The sequence below is a fragment of the Ceratotherium simum genome, chromosome 32 (genome assembly GCF_057802395.1).
Source record: "Ceratotherium simum simum isolate JZ-2026a chromosome 32, ASM5780239v1, whole genome shotgun sequence".
Classification (NCBI taxonomy): Eukaryota; Metazoa; Chordata; class Mammalia; order Perissodactyla; family Rhinocerotidae; genus Ceratotherium; species Ceratotherium simum.
In genome coordinates this window covers 13,506,583-13,524,959 of record NC_141931.1, presented here as the reverse complement: position 1 = coordinate 13,524,959, position 18,377 = coordinate 13,506,583, and the positions used below count along the sequence as shown (strand labels likewise).

General features: G+C 36.6%; 1 protein-coding gene across 14 annotated transcripts in view; it reads left to right on the top strand.

The window, feature by feature from the left end:
* Nucleotides 1-18,377, top strand: part of MLLT10 (MLLT10 histone lysine methyltransferase DOT1L cofactor) — a 271,785-nt gene that overhangs the window by 127,834 nt on the left and 125,574 nt on the right. For 13 of the 14 annotated variants that reach the window (XR_015549345.1, XM_087420756.1, XM_014783632.2 and 10 more), the window contains 3 exons: nt 4,110-4,213; nt 6,120-6,213; nt 8,474-8,569. Coding sequence is in view for 13 of the 14 variants with exons in the window: in XM_087420756.1 (XP_087276882.1) it covers nt 4,110-4,213; nt 6,120-6,213; nt 8,474-8,569 (294 nt within the window). In the remaining variant the exon portion in view is untranslated. The remainder of the gene's footprint in view (nt 1-4,109; nt 4,214-6,119; nt 6,214-8,473; nt 8,570-18,377) is intronic. The other variant, XM_087420757.1, reaches the window with a different exon arrangement.

Here is an 18,377-nt window from a genome sequence, read left to right as displayed (position 1 = left end):
CATTATGAAGTAGTCATAGCATTATGCTAGGAAAAGATGCTTGATATGATTTCAGTCTTCTTTTTTTTTTTTTTTTAATTTTCCCCCCAAAGCCCCAGTAGACAGTTGTATGTCATAGCTGCACAACCTTCCAGTTGCTATATGTGGGACGCGGCCAGGCCGGAGAAGCAGCGCATCAGTGCGCACCCGGGATCCGAACCCAGGCCGCCAGCAGCGGAGCGCGTGCACTTAACCGCTAAGCCACAGGGCCGGCCCTGATTTCAGTCTTCTTAAATTTATTGAGGTTTGTGTTGTTTGCCAACATATGATCTGTCTTTGAGAATGTTCCTTGTGCACTTGAGAAGAATTTGTATTCTGCTGATTTTGGATGGAGTGTTCTATATATATCTGTTAAGTCCATCTGGTCTAGTTTTTTGTTTAGGTCCACTATTTCCTTGTTGACTTTCTGTCTAGATGATCTATCCATTGATGTAAGTGGGGTGTTGAGGTCCCCTACTGTTATTGTGTTGCTGTCAATTTCTCCCTTTAGGTCTTTTAATAGTTACTTTATGTACTTTGGTTCGCCTCTGTTAGGTGCCTATATATTCATAAGTATTAATGTCCTCTTAGTAAAATGTCCCTTATGTCATTATATACTGCCCCTCTTTGTGTCTCATTGTCTTTTTTATCTTGAAATCTACTTTGTCTGATATAAGTATGGCAACACCTGCTTTCTTTTGCTTACCATTTGCTTGGAGTATTGTCTTCCATCCCTTCACAGTAAGCCTATGTTTGTCTTTAGAGCTGAGTTGTGTTTCCTGGAGGCAGCATATTGTTGGGTCTTGTTTTTTAATCCATCCAGCCACTCCATGTCTTTTGATTGGAGAATTCAATCCATTTACATTTCGAATGTATAATGGCATATGAGGGCTTAATACTCGAAGACAGTTTCTAATGCCTGCTTTTTTTCTTGTGTGTGGGTCACACTTTCCTGTTTCTTTGCACGTCTTGTAATTTTTTGTGGAAACTGGACTTTTTAGGTAATGTCTTACAGCCACTCTGGAGAATGATTCTTCCCTCCCCTTTTGGGTTCTATTGTTGTTTGTTTGGTCATTTATTTAATGACTTGGCTGGACTAATTTGTTTTCTCAACAACGTATAGCCTCAGATGGCCCTCTCAAATGTCTTTCCTTTTTTTTTTTTTTAAAAAAAGGCTGACTTGGGCGGGCCCCGTGGCTTAGCGGTTAAGTGCGCACGCTCCGCTGCTGGCGGCCTGGGTTCGGATCCCGGGTGCACACCGACGCACCGCTTCTCCAGCCATGCTGAGGCCGCGTCTCACATACAGCAACTAGAAGGATGCGCAGCGATGACATACAACTATCTACTGGGGCTTTGTGGGGGGAAATAAATAAATAAATAAAATCTTTAAAAAAAAAAAGCTGACTTCTTAGGGTTGTCCTTGGGTTGAAATAAACCAGTTTTTAGTCAAGGATTGTGCTTAAGCCCCCCTAGCTAGTTAGATTTTCACTCTTTACTGTTTGATATTTGTGTGATTTAGAGATTATTTTCTAGGGAGATTCAAGGTTTTATCTCCAGTCGTTCCTTGAGCAGGTACACAGTCTTTCAGACCATCAGGTATGAGTGTGCTTGTATTTTCAAGTCTAGATTCTTAGGAGTTGTCCCTGGATCAGAGTAACTTAGTTGTTAGCCAGTTTTTGATCATAGGTTATACTAAAGCCCCTTGAGCCTTATTCGTTGATGGATTTCTGTGTGGCTTTGGGGAATGCTTTTAAGTCTGCCCCAAATCCGACTTCAGTTTCCTCAGATTGGGTACAACCTATTTCATGTATAAAGCCTTCTGGACCCCCATGGTTGAGGGTGATCTTAGGAGGGCCCTTATTTGCTGTCTTTCTCTGGTTCTTTATGCTAATTTTCTGGATGGTCTAATGTTTTGCTTGTTTCTACTATCTTGGAGCTACCAGTCCTGTCTTAATTGGTTGCCACCAAAGTGTTTTTGACAGTGTACTTAGGAATGAACTTCACCAAGCCCTTTTCGAAATAAAGTTAGTCTTCTCAGGCAGAGCTGCTGAGCTCTTTGTTCTTAAGGCCCCCCTGGGCAAAATCTCTGCACTGCTGCTCTAGAGCTGGGGATGGGGACAGTACCCTGTTTTTCCGGAAGACACACCTGTACTCTGACAGAGTGCTGGGAGGAGGGAAAGGTATATAGCCCGTTGTTTTTTTCAGCGTCTCCTTCCTAGTATGGAACTTCCATTCTACTAACAAACTGAGGAAGGGATGGTGGGGCCCCTTGACTTGTTGTTAGGATGGGAGTCTATGAGTGGGAACTACCATGGCTGAGTAGGACGAGAGTCACTGGAGACCTGACCCTTCTACGGGAAAACTATAGCCTTAGACTAGGAGCTGAGGGGGGAGAGAGTCCTCATGTTTTTGACCACACCCCCCCCAAAGGGAAACTTCCATCACGGGGAGCTGTATGTGGGAGAGGTGTTGATGGGAGCAGCTCATGGCTCACATGCTGCCGACTCTCACTGTTCTTATTGAGATTTAGTAGATTTTCTTGAGTAAGTTTTTCTCTATTTGATACATGTCTTTATGACAATTTTAAGAGACTTTAAATGGGTGTTTTTCACTTGTGAAATGGTTAATTCACTAGGGAGAAGATCATGGAGTTCTTCACTCTGCTGTTCCAGAAGTTTAGTAGTTCTACCTCCTGTTCTTTTTTTTTTTTAATATCCGTCATAATTTTTAGTTTTATTGAATGGTCAAATGATAGTGTCTTTTCATTGTCAGCTCTGTGTGAGTTACTGAGAGATTCTTATGAATTACTGAGAGATTCTTAAGGCCTATTTGCATATTTTCCCTGAATTTTGCCATATAAAATGTTACTGTTTCAGTCTGCTTTGGCCTTTTTTGATCTTCTTGACCATTTGTAGGTTAAAAAATGTATGTTAAATTCTTCCATTGTGATTGTTTAATACTTTCTTCTTGTAATTTGAACAGAGTTGTTCTTATTCGGTGTGTCTAGGTTGGTTTTGTTGTAACTTGAGATTTTACTTTTTAGAGTTATAAAATGATTTTTGTAATTCAATTCCATCTGAATACTTGTTTTTCAGCAGAAGAGTTGGAATTCATTTACCTGACTAGATGTTAGGCTTTTTTTGGAACTTTGTTCTTGTAAATATTGTTGAATTATGTTATCTGGCACCACAGTGCATAGTGGGAGGAACCTCTTTAGGTTTAAAAAGACATGTGGTCCTATTGAAGTTGGCTAGGTTATGCCTTGTTACTGTTCAGAAATTGGTTTCTTTTTAGAAGTGTATCACCTGATTATATATAGTTAGACATTAATTTTTATATACTCAACTTCCAGTCAGCTGATAATTTTATTCATTATACACTGATACTTGTAGATTGCCATTTATATATTTCAGTCTTTCATGAAAAGGTGGTACATCTGTCAGCTATTTTCACTTGGGAAAAGGAACAGATAGATGTCAGTCAAAGTTGCTGGGAGTGTTCATTGGCCGATACCTCTTGGGGGCGTCTCTGACCGCTGTAGCTAAAGTGTCTTCCTCCCAGGCCCAGTATGTCAGGTTGGCAGGGCTGAATGACAGCCCGTGTGGAATTCTTGTGGACAGTTGAAATGGCCTAAACCTTGCTCACTCATGTCAGGCTGTCCTTCATTTCTTGGTCCCTGTATCAGACTCCCTTAGATATACTTACTATGTAAAAAGACAAACCTCTTTTTACCCCCTTGATACAGGAATCAGTTGAATATTAATGAGGAGGTTTGAAGAGGTGTGGTAGGCTATGTCCTGGCCCCTGGCCTCAGTGCCTGTGAAGATTCTTCCTATCTTGCAGGGTTTTTGAGTCTAAGGAAAACAGTGCCTTCGTGAAATCCTGCTAGGACTATTTATATGTCCTTGTTTATGTTTTCATGTTTGTGAAAATTAGATTACTGTCAGAAAAAAATGAATTCATGTTTTGAAGTAAAGTTGGTTGAATATTAAAGCTGATCTTGACTTCTGAAGATAACTGTAAAATTCAGATTCATTTAAAGGACTTCTAAGGTATCTGTTTCATTTTTGTTTTTGTTTCTCTACCCTAAGACTTGCTACATTTGTGATGAACAAGGAAGAGAAAGTAAAGCAGCCACTGGTGCTTGCATGACCTGTAATAAACACGGATGTCGACAGGCTTTCCATGTGACATGGTAAGTATGTTTCCATCATTGTACAGAACTGAAATTGGGAGTTAAAGACTTAGGCACCCAAATATTATGTACAGCAAATTTTATTGGGATAGTTTCTATGTTTAGATTTACTTATTTGTAATGAAGATAAATCTAATAATTGCGTGTATTTACCAGAGTGAATTTTCAATAGGTGAACCCTGGTTCTAATGTCTTATTCAGTTTTACTTTGTTTAAAATATTGGTATTGGGGCCGGCTCCGTGGCTTAGCAGTTAAGTGTGCGCGCTCTGATGCTGGCGGCCCGGGTTCAGATCCCGGGCACGCCCCAAGGCACCACTTCTCTGTCCAACGCGAGGCCGAGTCCCACGTACAGCAACTAGAAGGATGTGAACCTATGACATACAACTATCTACTGGGGCTTTGGGGGGAAAAAAATGAATAAATAAAATCTTTAAAAAAAAAATAAATAAAATAAAATATTGGTATTGATTACCTACCCTTTGATTTGTTATTAGGATTAAAAGAGTTGATGTAGGTAAACTTAGTGCAGTGCCTGAAATATGAGTAAGGGTTTAGTGAATGACACTGTTTCTTCGCTGTCTGTGTTTTGAGGGGGGAAAAAAAGCAGTCACCATCATTCTTAGTATTATAGTGGCTACTTCTTAAAGTTACTTAGATATTTTTTCAGCATAAAATTTCAAGAGCAGAAATTATCCTAAAACAAAATAATAGACAACAGTTCAAAATAGAAGTTTGGAAATAACCCCTGTACTTACTAATTTTAAGAATCAGCTAGGGGCCGGCCCCATGGCTTAGCGGTTACGTGAGTGCGCTCCGCTACCGGCGGCCCGGGTTCAGATCCTGGGCGCGCACTGACGCACCGCTTGTCCGGCCATGCTGAGGTGGCATCCCGCATACAGCAACTAGAGGGATGTGCAGCTATGACATACAACTATCTACTGGGGCTTTGGGGAGAAAGGAGAAAAAAAAAGGAGGAGGATTGGCGATAGATGTTAGCTCAGGGCCAGTCTTCCTCAGCAAAAAGAAGAGGATTGGCATGGATGTTAGCTCAGGGCTGATCTTCCTCAAAAAAAAAAAAAAAAAAGAATCAGCTATATCTAGCAGCCTATATAGGCACATGCTTTATTTACTGAGCTTTTAGTGTGTGGATTTATGAAGTCCATTTTAGATTACTTTTGGAGAATGGAAAAGATTTTTGGTTTTTATAAATTCTCTTAATACTGAACTTAATTTTCCAGAGATGAAATCCTTTTTGGGTATGAGATATATACTAATACTGTAATTTTGGAATGTTAAAAATGGGAGGTCAAATTGACAAGTTGATGATTATAAACTTCAGCATTTTGTGTTTTTAAAAAGTACGAATATCATAACTTTAGGTTTCACTTCCATTTCTTCTGTTGTTTTTGACTGAAAAACACAGCTTATGTTTTTCTTGCTTACTGTACTGTGCTGTGACTTGAAGCATTTTCCTTCTAACAGTATGTGATTTGCATCCATGGACAAATATCATCACATGTCATTTCAGCTCTTTAGAGGCCTGGGCTTTCCATTTGTACCTGTGATACAGATTGAAAGAGTAAAATGAAGTGTTAATTATGGGAGGGAGGGTTTATCTTAAAGAAGTTTAATGTCTGTTTGGTGACATAAAACATGCATAATTCTTCATCCTTGTTAGAGATGGATGAAAAGTTTATTTTAAACCATAAATATAACTTAAAAAAAAATCGGTCGCAAGAAATGTACTTGATCACAGCTAGAATAAAACCCTTCTATTTTCCCTTTTTATCTTAGGGAGAGGTAAGATTTTCTTAGAAACCTTACATGCTTGAAAGTGAATTTTAATTTGTTTATACATATATTGTGGTTTGAAATTTTATTAATATACTTGGCTTTTATTTTCAGTGCTCAGTTTGCTGGACTACTTTGTGAAGAAGAAGGTAATGGTGCAGATAACGTCCAATACTGTGGATACTGTAAATACCATTTTAGTAAGCTGGTAAGAATTTGTCTTGAATTTAATATTAAAATGGTAATTAGTTTTGACAATAGAGTTGACACTGTTTTATAAAAAGGCATAATAGCCCTTTCTTTCCCCGTGATTTTGGCTTGAGATTAAGTTTGCTTAGCATGTTCTTTATTGGGAATTAAAAGATCTAGTAACTTTAAAAGATTTTGCTTTACCTGAGTTCATTTATAAAGACGAATATTCTAAAATATTCTGATTTAGAATATATATTAATGGGAAAAGTTGGTATACATTTAGTATAAAAACAAATGTGTAAAGGACTCTATAATTTAACGCTATTTTTAGTTAATTTTATTTTTGACATTTGATTATACATTTTGTGATTATCACTTGCTTCTCACCTTTTTGCTTTATTGCTGTTACTCATTTTTTATTTATTTATTTTCATTTTTATTTACTAGGAGATAGTAAAACTGAAACAAGGCTGTTTTGTGACTTTTTGGTTAAAGATCTTGAGACAAATATATGTACAACTTCGGGAAATATTTTAGATTTTGGAAATGTTTAATATTTTACTGTTTCGCAGTAGGATGGATTATCGAGTTAGTGATATTTGATTAACTTATATATTTTGTGTCCATGTTCCTATGAAGGATCAATATTTCTTTAATATCCCAAGTATTTATTTCTCAGTCTTTAATGATAACAATCAGATATGTATACTGCAAGTTTAAGGCTACTTTGTTTTTCTTTAGTGTCTTTTTTTTTAATTGTTACCTTTCCCTGGTGAATTTCTCTCTTTTTTTTTGAAAAATAGGTAATATCATTAGGGCCCCCTTTCTCATGAAATGAGCAGCTTATTTTGGTTCATGGATATAAAATACTTAAGAGTGTGTATATATTGTTTGATATTGAAGACTGTGATTTATTTGAATGACTGACAAAGAATATTGAAGTGGTTTAAGAGAAATTTTGAGATAGTAAAATTGAAAATTTTGCTTCCTGGACGTTAAAAGTATATTGGAATCATTTTCTAAATGAGAGATGATACAGATAAAATATAGAAATAATGAAAATGGATTTTGAAGTTTGTGTAAATAGAGTTTTCTCATGGCTAGGTATTGACATGCTGTTATCCCATTTGCTAGTTGTGAAAAAAAGTCTGTTTAATAATTTAATGATTGGATAAGCTCTACATTTGCATGGAATTTGAACATCTTTTATAGTCATTTTTATCTAGTGTAAACTAATTAGTTGTGGTACGACTAAGTTTTAAACACCTCAGATAACTCTCACCATCATACTTTATTATGAAATTCTGTAAATATTTTAAACAGAAATGTGTAATACAGTCAGCCCTCCGTATCCATGGGTGGGTTCTGTTTATGCAGGTTTTGCATCCGTGGATTCAACCAACTGCCGGTCGAAAGGCCTAGGTGGTTGCATCTATGCTGAACATGTACAGACTTTTTTCCTTGTCCTTATTCCTTAAACAGTACAGTACAATGGCTATTTGCATAGCATTTACATTGTATTAGGTATTATAAGTAATCTAGAGATGATTTAAAGTATACGGGAGGATGTGCATAGGTTATATGCAAATACTACACGATATTAACTAAGGGACTTGGGCATCCGCGAATTTTGGTACCTGAGGGGGTCCTGGAACCAATTCCTGTGGATACCGAGGGATGACTGTACTTTTTAGTAATGCTTTGAAAAAATGCATGGGTCTAATACTGACATTTCCTTTAATTTTTTTCTTAATGAACTGCAGAGGCAAGTTTTTAGAAAACTGTGTGCCTTAATTCTGAAAGTATGAGATTAAAAGGCTTCTTGCTTTCCCTAGTGGCATAACATAACTCTTCAGATCTTTTCTTTTCTTCTAGTCTTGGCATCTTTCTTCAGTTTGGCATTCTCTGTTTTGGTTGAAACTTCTTTTCTTTTTTAAAGCGGACATTGAAAATTATAGTTGATTTCTTTCATGAGGTGGTTTGTGATAAAGTGACAAATAAGCTAATGCTTATTTGAAAATATATTTTCACACATTTTAATAATGTACAAAAATATGGCATTAATGTTAAATTTAGGTTTAGGTTTTCCTTTATAATGCAATAGATAATATATGGATGGTGTCTAAGCTGGATTATATAGTTTGAAATAGTAAGACTTTTTTTTAACTTTAATAGACATTTTCAAATACACTTGAATTGGTTTAAGCCTAACAAAAAGATTATTTTAAAAAATTTTATATACATATACATATATGTATATATATTTTCTCTTTTAGAAAAAGAGCAAACGGGGATCTAATAGGTCATATGATCAAAGTTTAAGTGATTCTTCCTCTCACTCTCAGGATAAACATCATGAGAAAGAGAAAAAAGTAAGTGGATTTGTTGTTGCTAAATATGTAGCACACTACTTAATAGAATTTCTTCCTTTTTTAGATAAAATTAAGTCTTAATAGCTGAATGGAGACACTGAAAAACTGCAAGTTTTTAACAAAGAGTATTAAGTCAAAGAGTAGGTTTAAAATAATGCCATATTTGTGAATATGGTTGTACATATTTCAGTGGAAAATTTGAAATACAACTTGATTGAAAGAATGAGAGAGATTTCCTGCATGTGTTACTGTGGTCATCTTGTGAAATCTTTAGGTGACTTCAGCAATAGTAGTTTGTTGCTATATATTATTAACTGGTTATTTCACATGTAAGTAAAAATTTTGTCAGCTTTTTCCCTTTGTAATAGAACAGTTTTGAAGTTCTACATATTCTTGACTGTTCTTTTTTCCCAGTGGTGCTAATGGTTTATTATTATTTTTAATGGGCAACTGTCTTACCATTTGAGAATATTTTGTCTTTTAATTAAAACACTAAAAGCTTGCCTAATACTAATCTGTCTTTTTCTGACTTACCTGTTTTCTGCTTACATTTTTACTTATTTTAAAGGATATAAGTAATTTATAGTAAACTAATAATAAGTACTGTAGAATCATTCATTGGACATATTGCCAACATAGGAAAGGGTACTACTATGAATTGTTTTTAACAAAGTAAGGATACAGAGTACATCTTCAATTAGAAGAGAATATTACTTTTAAACAGTTGGTATAAACTAGTTTGGAAAATATTTCCACAGATTGTGTTAAACTAAATCACCTTACATTTTCATGTTTGTAAATACTTAGGATTTGGGAATACGATTGAAATGCTAATGTTATTTAAAAACAAATTTGGTTTGAATTTGTATTTGTGCTTTTTTCAAGGTAAATATTTTAAAAACTTAAATTGTTAGTTTTGAGATTAATTTTCCAATTATGAGTGAAATAATAATTATAACTTTATATTCACCTTTAGAGCACTTGCTAGGTTTATATGTTTTGTAGATCTTAGGCAGCAAGTATACATATTCATCGTAATTTCTTTAATAAGGTGGTTTTGTGATAGTGACAATAGTAGTGTTCTGTATTGCTGTCTATTGTTGGATTGCCGATGGAAAAATGACAGATTTGATTTAATTAGCGGTTTTAGTAAGAAGCGCTGTGAAATTTTATTTAAGCTTTTTAACTTGTGAACAATGGATTCTTGGTTAGGGCTCAGTATAAATTATGAAGAGGGAAGTCTTACCATTGATGTTCTTCTGTTCTGCCATTTCAAGAGCATTATCTTGCTTACAGAAGTGTTCACTGTATGATCTTTATGTTCACTGTATGATCTTTATCTTAATTTATAACCTGCTGTGTTATTTTTAAAGGACAATTATTAAATGTAGTACAGTGTTTAATAAATACATTGGTGATGACTATATTTATTAATCATTATTTTTTGCTCTAGCAATGAATTAGATTTTTCATTTTATGAGTTTTCTGCAGTTGTTGACTACTAGATTAAAAAACGTATTTAGTCAAACTTGCTTAGCTTTAAATTTTAGCAGTTGGTGTTTTCATTAGTATGTAAATACTATTTCGATTTTACTTTTAGCGTATATGAGTTTAGGACGACTTGATTTTTGTTGTCAAACTTAAAATCAGTTTGTGCATTTTATTTTGTAATAACTGAGATTTTCTGATAATCTATAAAGGCTGTAAGATAAACATTCTGTAAATTTTTTATTATTGTTAGACTTGTTTGATTGCCTTGGGAATATTTGGGAAGGGACTTTTTTATTATGGTATGATGTTACATGGTAATATAGCTGAAATGATTGGGTGTTATACACTTTCTTTTTTTCCATTCCTCCTTTTAAGATTTTAACATCCAGTATGCTTGTCTCAAAAATATGCTTATCATATTGTAAAATGTTTCATTGAAAGGTAGCACTCATAATTCATTCAAATTTTAGTATTTTAAAGTACTATATGTTCTGAGCTAAATTTTGGTGATATTATTCTTAAGATATGTTAGCATCACTCTCCCTCTGAATTCTTTTATCTGCCTTCATTCTAGTACATATTTTAAAATACTGTGTTTTGTTTTGGGGGGTGGCAAATCAATGCTCAGAGACTGAGATTGTCTTTACCAATAGTTTACAAACACAGGTTCACTGCGGGAATTTCACAAGCCAATAGCATACAGGATAATGTCTCTAAGTAAGCCAGTAAAGTAATAACATACTCCAAACGGAAGATTAATCACACTGTTGTTCTAGGCAGGGGAAGATGAAAGAAATAAAGCCCAAATTTAGTTGAGGTGTATCTTTTCTATGAGGTTAGTTCTCAGGAGAAACGCCATAATCGATGGAGAGCTGATGTCCAGCTGCCGGTGCCAGAGTGAAAGTCCCTGTGGCTAGAGCAGGTTGCTGGGGAATGATCACGCAGGTGTTGACAGGCAAGGTGCTCTTCGGTGGGCTGCTGCACTGCTTTTGCCGCTGCCAGTAAAAGAGTTGCCTTTACCAGGGAAGGACTAATGCCCCAGAAGTGTTTGTAGAGCTGTTTAAATCAGCAAAGAGTCTCCTTGGCCAGACCGAAAACTCTCAAATAAATCCTCACAAACTCTTGATATTTAAAGGCTAAATGTCCCTGCAAAGGGTTCCTGGACCCAATTCCAATGTGTCTGTGTGTGGAGGTTTCCCCACACCAACAAGCAGTTCTTGGGCACCAGCAGGGTGTCTGAGAATTCAACTCAATTCTGACACTATCTACCCAGAGATAGAATCAGGTCCCGCAGGTGAAGGGCTCAGTCCCACAAGACGGCCCTCCAGTTCAGAGGCCAGTCGCAAGCCCAAGTTGTTACCTCTGCTTTTGACCTGTCTGCTACAAACTGGAGGTTCCAATAACCTCCTCCTTGGGTTTGATTAATTTGCGAGAATGGCTTATAGAACTCAAGAAAACCTGTTTACCCCCTAGATTACCGATATATTACAAAGGATATTAAAGGATATGAATCCACAGCCAGGTGAAGAGACACATAGAGCAACTGGTATCTGAAGTGGAGAGTGGTTTTGTGGGACTGAGCCCTTTACCTGTGGAATCTGATTCTTAACAAAGGAGCTTCTGTCCTCGTGGAGCTGTGGTGGCACATGGAAGCATTCTGGTTCCCCCTCGTAGAAGCTCTCCTAAAAAGGGAGGGCAACAAGCTGTCCTTTTGGGTTTTTATGGAGGCTTCATTGCATAGCCATGATTGACTAAGTTATTGGCCATGGACAACTGAGTCAACCTCAACCCGGCCCCCTGCCCCCCAGCATGGGGTGGGACTGAAAGTTTCAATTTCCTGGTCACATGGCTGATTCTCCTAGCAACCAGCCCCCACCTGTCCAAAAGTCACCTTCATTAATATAAACAAGATACCCAGTTCACCTTTATGGCCCTGAAGTGTTTTCAGGAACTGAGGACAGGAGACCAAATATTATAACAAAAGATGCTCCCATTGCTCTTCTCGCTCAGGAAATTCCAAGGATTTTGGGAGCTATGAGCCAGGAACTGTGGATGAAGACCAAATATATCTGGGAAATATATTTTGGTCATCTGAATGACCAAATATATATGTTTCTTATAAATCACAGTATCACAGTCCCCTAGCTATAGTTGCTTCTCCACATGTTCTTATCATAAGCCCCCAGCAGTGCCTGTCATCAGCTGAGCTATTGAGTGCTTATCAACTACTACAGAAGTCAAATGATGACATCTGGACATAGCTAACTTCACTCGTAGATTAAAACAACTTCATTTAAGCCATAAACAAATGGAAAAAACCGACTTCACTTAAGTCATAAACAAGTGGATTTGAAATCATATTAAACTAATACACAACATACCATTTATTAAATTGTAAGTGATGATAATATTTAGTACTAAATATTGTGCTATCCAAATCGCTTATTTAAAAATGAAATCAACAATTTGTCAGTTGACTTTTTATATAATTATAAGAAAATAAAAAATGTATATATAGCCTTTGCTTTTCAGAGGATTTCTGTGTGGCCCAAGATGTGTTAATATTGGTTAGATATTAACTGTGAAATGCCTGCAAAGAGAGAGGAAAAGTTAATGATGAAATACAACTCTGAATAAGGACAGTTTCTATAAAAATTGAAAAACTGGCATATGTTTTTAAAGGAACCAAAGTACATGTTTGAAATGTATTAAAGCTATGTATAGGAGGGGTTTAATTCAATCACAAGATAGTTTGGATTGTGAATTATTGTTTAGAAAGAATATCTTCTAAGACTATTAATATTAATGTTCATTATAAAATAGAGTTTTCTTTTAAGCCTAGTGTTCTTATGTTTACAGAAGCACTGCCATAGAGCGAGATGTGGGTAAGGGTTAGGAAATGGAGGGGCATATCAGACATGGCAACATGTGGTTGTATTGGGAGGCTCCCAGCTTCAGGAAGAATTTTTTTCTAAAGGCTAAGTTGTAGGTCATTATTTAGAAATCAGTAATTAATTTATCGCATTGAGATAATCTTGTATCGGTTCATTTGGTCCTCAGACTCATCCTCTTGCCACTCATTAATGCCAACTAATCCGTAATGTATCAAAAGTATAGTACCATACTTAAAATAGTTTACAGCCAAGTCACCATTTATCTCCCACCCCGTTCCCCAACCCCCTTACTTGCCCTTGGTTCCATTCTGTTATTGATAGCTGGCAACAGATAAAGGAGCTATTGCCAATATAAACACTGTTAGGGTATGGTGGGGTCTGTGGAAGATAGGCTTTTTGGTTAGAGTTTTATGAACCTCAGGGATTGACTGGACTTCCTTTTGTTTAGGACTACTCATCTCTTTGAAGAGAACTGGGTTACTTCTGTGGCCCTCAGAGGAATAAAGCTCTCAGTTACAGAGTTGTCATTACTTCTCTGTATCTTTTTTCAAGTTTTCAGCATTGAGAGTTACCTGTCATCCACTTCCCTTTTTTGTACTTCTGGAAATCTTCCATTCAAGTTAAAGTTTTAAGCTTCTACATGTGCAAAGAGTTGAGAGGGCAGGGCTTTTCAGGAACAACAATTTAAATTGTCTGGGTTGTGTGATTGGTGGGGCTGAAGAGTCACATGAGATCAGTCTATCTAGTTAAGGGGCCAGTTCATAAGTTTTGTAAGTAATGCTAGTTTTATCCTCATCCTGGGGTGTTGGGCAGCCAGCCAGAAGGATTAAATTTTTTTTTTTAACTTTTGATTTTGCAATAATTTGAGAAACTTTGAGAAAAATTGCAAAAATACTGCACATTATTTCTCTATGCCATTCACCCAGATTCTCAAAATGTTAACATTTTATCACGTTAGCTTTATCATATCCTCCCCTTTTCCACTCCTTTGCTTGCTCTCTTTCTCTCTCACTCTCTATGTATAATCTTTTTCTGAACATTTAGAGACTGAATTACAAATGTAATGCCCCTTTAACCTAAGTACTTTAGTGTATAGTTTTAGTAAAGAGGGGAATTTTCTACATGATTGCAATACAATTATCAAAATTGATAAATTAGCATTGTTACAGAACTATTAGCTAATCTACAGATCCTTTTATTCAAATTTTGCCCTCTAATGTCCTCCTTACTAAGGGGGAGGAACTTTTTTTCTGGTCCAGAATCCAATCCAGGATCACATTGCACTTTGTTGTCATGTCTCTTCAGTTTTTCCCAGTGTGGAATATTTCCTCATTCTTTCTTTTTCCTTCATGACCTTAACCTCTCTGACGCTTTGTTGCTTCAGGTTCTCTCAGACACTGCCTTAGATCTTAACAATGAATTTTACAGCACACGTTTGTTTTTACTCTTCATACAATGGTTTTCTCACAGTGGTCTAGGTTTTATCTTTGTCTGGAAGCCATTCCTTAATTTTAGCATTGTTTGCTGTCTGGAGAGACTGGGAATTTTCAAAACCAGCAAGTCTTGGTTCCTTTTTGTCAGTAGTCCTTCCTAATTTAGTTTATCTCTGTACCCTGCTTTTTAATCTAAATAGCAAAAGATCAGGCTGCACCTTTAACATATTTACCAGAAGATCTCCTTAGTTAAATCATACAGTTCATTAAATACATTTTCTGTTTTCTCTGTTTCCACAGGCAACAATGTTGCTAAACTTCTAGTTACTACATAACAAGAACCCCTTTTCCTTTAATTTTTTTTTTTTTTTTGTGAGGAAGATCAGCCCTGAGCTAACATCCATGCCAATCCTCCTCGTTTTGCTGAGGAAGACTGGCCCTGGGCTAACATCTGTGCCCATCTTCCTCTACTTTATATGGGACGCTGCCACAGCATGGCCTGACAAGCGGTGCATCGGTGTGCGCCCGGGATCCGAACCCGGGCCGCCAGCAGCAGAGCGTGAGCACTTAACCACTACGCCATGGGGTGGCCCCCTTTAATTTTTAATTACGTATTTCTCACTTTGTTTTAATCCCTAGATAGCAGCCTCCTGGAAGGCTGTGACGTTTCTAGTAACAGTCTCTTTTGTGCTCGTTAGGCTCTCATAATTTCCCGACAGCCCTTCCAGTTTCTGCCTACTGCCTAATTCCAAGCAACCCCCACACTTTTAGGTTTTTTTTTGTTATAGTAGTAGTATCCCACTTCTCGTAACAAAATCTCTATCAGTTACCTTTTGTAGCATAACAAATCTCTAAAATTTAGTGGCTTAAAACTATAATAAACATTTATTGTCTCATAGTTTCCATGGGTAAGGAATTTGGACTGACCTGGGTATTTCTAGCTCAGGGTCTCTAGCTAGGGACATTAAGCAATTTGTCCAAAGTTATATATTTGGGGACGTAACAGTGAGAGAGCCCAGTTTATATTTTTAAACTTTTGTGCTCTTTCCATATGACTTTTCTTTTGTATATTTCAGAAATGTAGCTATAAGTAGTGAGAGTGTTAATAGTTAATAGGTATAACTTTTCTGAAAAGCTGTTTAACTACTATATTTCATCTAATCTGATTTGCCACTGATTATAAGATGCACCTTTATTTTACGTACCACTAAGAAAGAAGAAAAGATGCCAGTAAATATGACACAGGATCATTGTAATATGCACAACAATTTTAGAGATTTAAGTAAGTTTCTTAGATTCTGTTAAGTATGGCATGACAAGGAACTTTAAGTTCATATCATTTTACCTAATAAGTATTAGATATAAACTTTAAGATTTATAAATGGTTATTTATCACTATTTAGCCATTTATAGTAGTTAACATTTAGAAATGATATAAATGGCCAATACTAGACGAAAAGTTGTGGCACATCTGTAGAATGGGATATTATGTTGTGCCTCAATTTCCTCGTTGCATTAAGGTGATTTTAGTACTTAACCTCATAGGGTTGTTGTAAAATTAAATTTAATACATGTAAAATGCCTTGGCACATATTAAAGTACTTCCTGAAAATCTGGTTGTCTAGGCAGAAAACTTAATAGCATCTTAGTGTTAGTATTATTAATATTATTACATTTAAAATTATGATTTAGAAGACAATGTGCTAAGGGATTTTTAATATAAGTGAAAGATGTGATATAAATAATTTACATGCCAGTTTATTTTTACCTTTTTGTTTTAAAAGATTTTAATCTTAAAGGAAATTTGCATGAGTAGTACAAAGAACAACTGGATATATTTAACCTGGATTCAACAATTTTTGACATTTTACCACGTTTGATTTATCTTCATTTTTATACATATACATAAAATATATAGACATTTAAAAAAATCTGTTTATGGCCATTTGAGAATTAGTTGCTCACATTGTGACACTTATCTCTAAATAGCTGGGCATGTATCTTCGGAGAAGGACATTCTTCACATTGCTACAGTGTAATTATCTACTTAGGAAATTTGACATTAATATACTACTACTAGTCTCTAATATACCAGATTAGCCCATATCTAGATATCTCCTGTTGCCCCAATAGTGTTATTTATAGCTGCTTTAAAAAGAAATCGATCCAGGATTCAATCAGGTATTAACCATTGCATTTAGTTATGTCTTTTAGTCTCCTTTAATTCAGACAATCCCCAGGTTTTTCTACCTTTCATGACATTAACACTTTTTTTTTTTTTTAAGATTTTATTTATTTATTTTTCCCCCCAAAGCCCCAGCAGATAGTTGTATGTCATAGCTGCACATCCTTCTAGTTGCTGTATGTGGGACGCGGCCTCAGCATGGCCGGAGAAGCAGTGCGTCCGTGCGTGCGGGATCCGAACCCGGGCCGCCAGCAGCGGAGCGCGCGCACTCAACCGCCAAGCCACGGGGCTGGCCCGACATTAACACTTTTGAAGAGTCTAGACTGGTTGTTTTACAGAATGTCCCTCAACTGGGCTTTGTCTTATTTATTTTCTCCTGATTAGATTCACGTTAAGCCTATTTGATAGAAATACCGTTTAAGTCGTGCATTGTTCACAGTGCATCATATCCTTTTTTTTTTATTTTTTAATTTTTTTGCTGTCATCATGTATCCTTTTAGTGGGGTGGTACTTAGAAACCATTTCTGTTTGGAGTGGGTCCCTGTCTAGAAAGGACCTCTGACTGGAAGGTTAATTTGAGACATCACATCAGGCCTTCTTATTGTGGGCCTCTTGCATTTATCCGGTATTGGCAAGTGCAGAACTCTTCCTTGTTTCAGCTGCTGTTCTCAAATTGGCGCTTTGTGCTTTCCTGAGGATGCTGTTGACGATTTTCAGGTTTTCTTGGTGCTTCCTTTCCCCTCACAAATGCTATTACCATGTAGGTCTTGGAGTTGTTTGTTCCAACCTGCTTGTATTTTGTGGTTCATGGCAATACTTTGACACTTGGTTTTGTTGTAAATGTTATTCCATGAGTTTTTGGTTCTCCTAAGTTGTCTGTCTGTTTTTATGTGGGGATTCAGAGAGATTGAGAAACTGTGCTGCTGCCACCATCTTCCCTTTCTTACTATTTTAATTAATTAATTAATTATTTTTGTGAGGAAGACCAGCCCTGAGCTGACATCCGATGCCAGTCCTCCTCTTTTTTTGCTGAGGAAGATTGGCCCTGGGCTAACATCTGTGCCCATCTTCCTCTACTTTATATGGGACGCCGCCACAGCTTGGCTTGAGAAGCTTGACAAGCGGTGCTTTGGTGCGCGCCTGGGATCCAAACCTGCGAACCCCGGGCCGCCGAAGCAGAGCGCGCACACTTAACCGCTGCGCCACTGGGCTGGCCCCTAATTTCTTTCTTATTACTTTAAAAGGGTATTTCTCTATTATTATATCTTCTTTTATTGTCTGTTTATATAGACTATTGATTTTTATATGTTAATTTTGTATTCTACTACCTTATTTTATTGTTGGAGATAGTTTTATCACTGATTCATGTTCTTGATTCACTTAAAATTTTAAAGGAGGAGTTTAGCTTCAAATAATTTTTGACAGAAGTAGTTCAAAGTAATTTTATAAGACTTTAGTGTTTTGCTGAATCCTTTGTGTCATAATAACTATTTTAAAAGCAAGTGGAGGGGCCGGCCCCCCGGCATAGTGGTTAAGTGCGCACGCTCTGCTGCTGGCGGCCCGGGTTCGGATCCCAGGCGCGCACCAATGCACTGTTGTCAGTCCATGCTGTGGCGGCATCCCACATAAAGTAGAGGAAGATGGGCATGAATGTTAGCTCAGGGCAAGTCTTCCTCAGCAAAAAAGAGGAGGATTGGCATGGATGTTAGCTCAGGGCTAATCTTACTCACAAAAAAAAAAAAAAAAAAGCAAGTGGGTTTTTTTTGGTTTGCTTTTCAATTTAAAAATAGGCAATAGCAAACAAA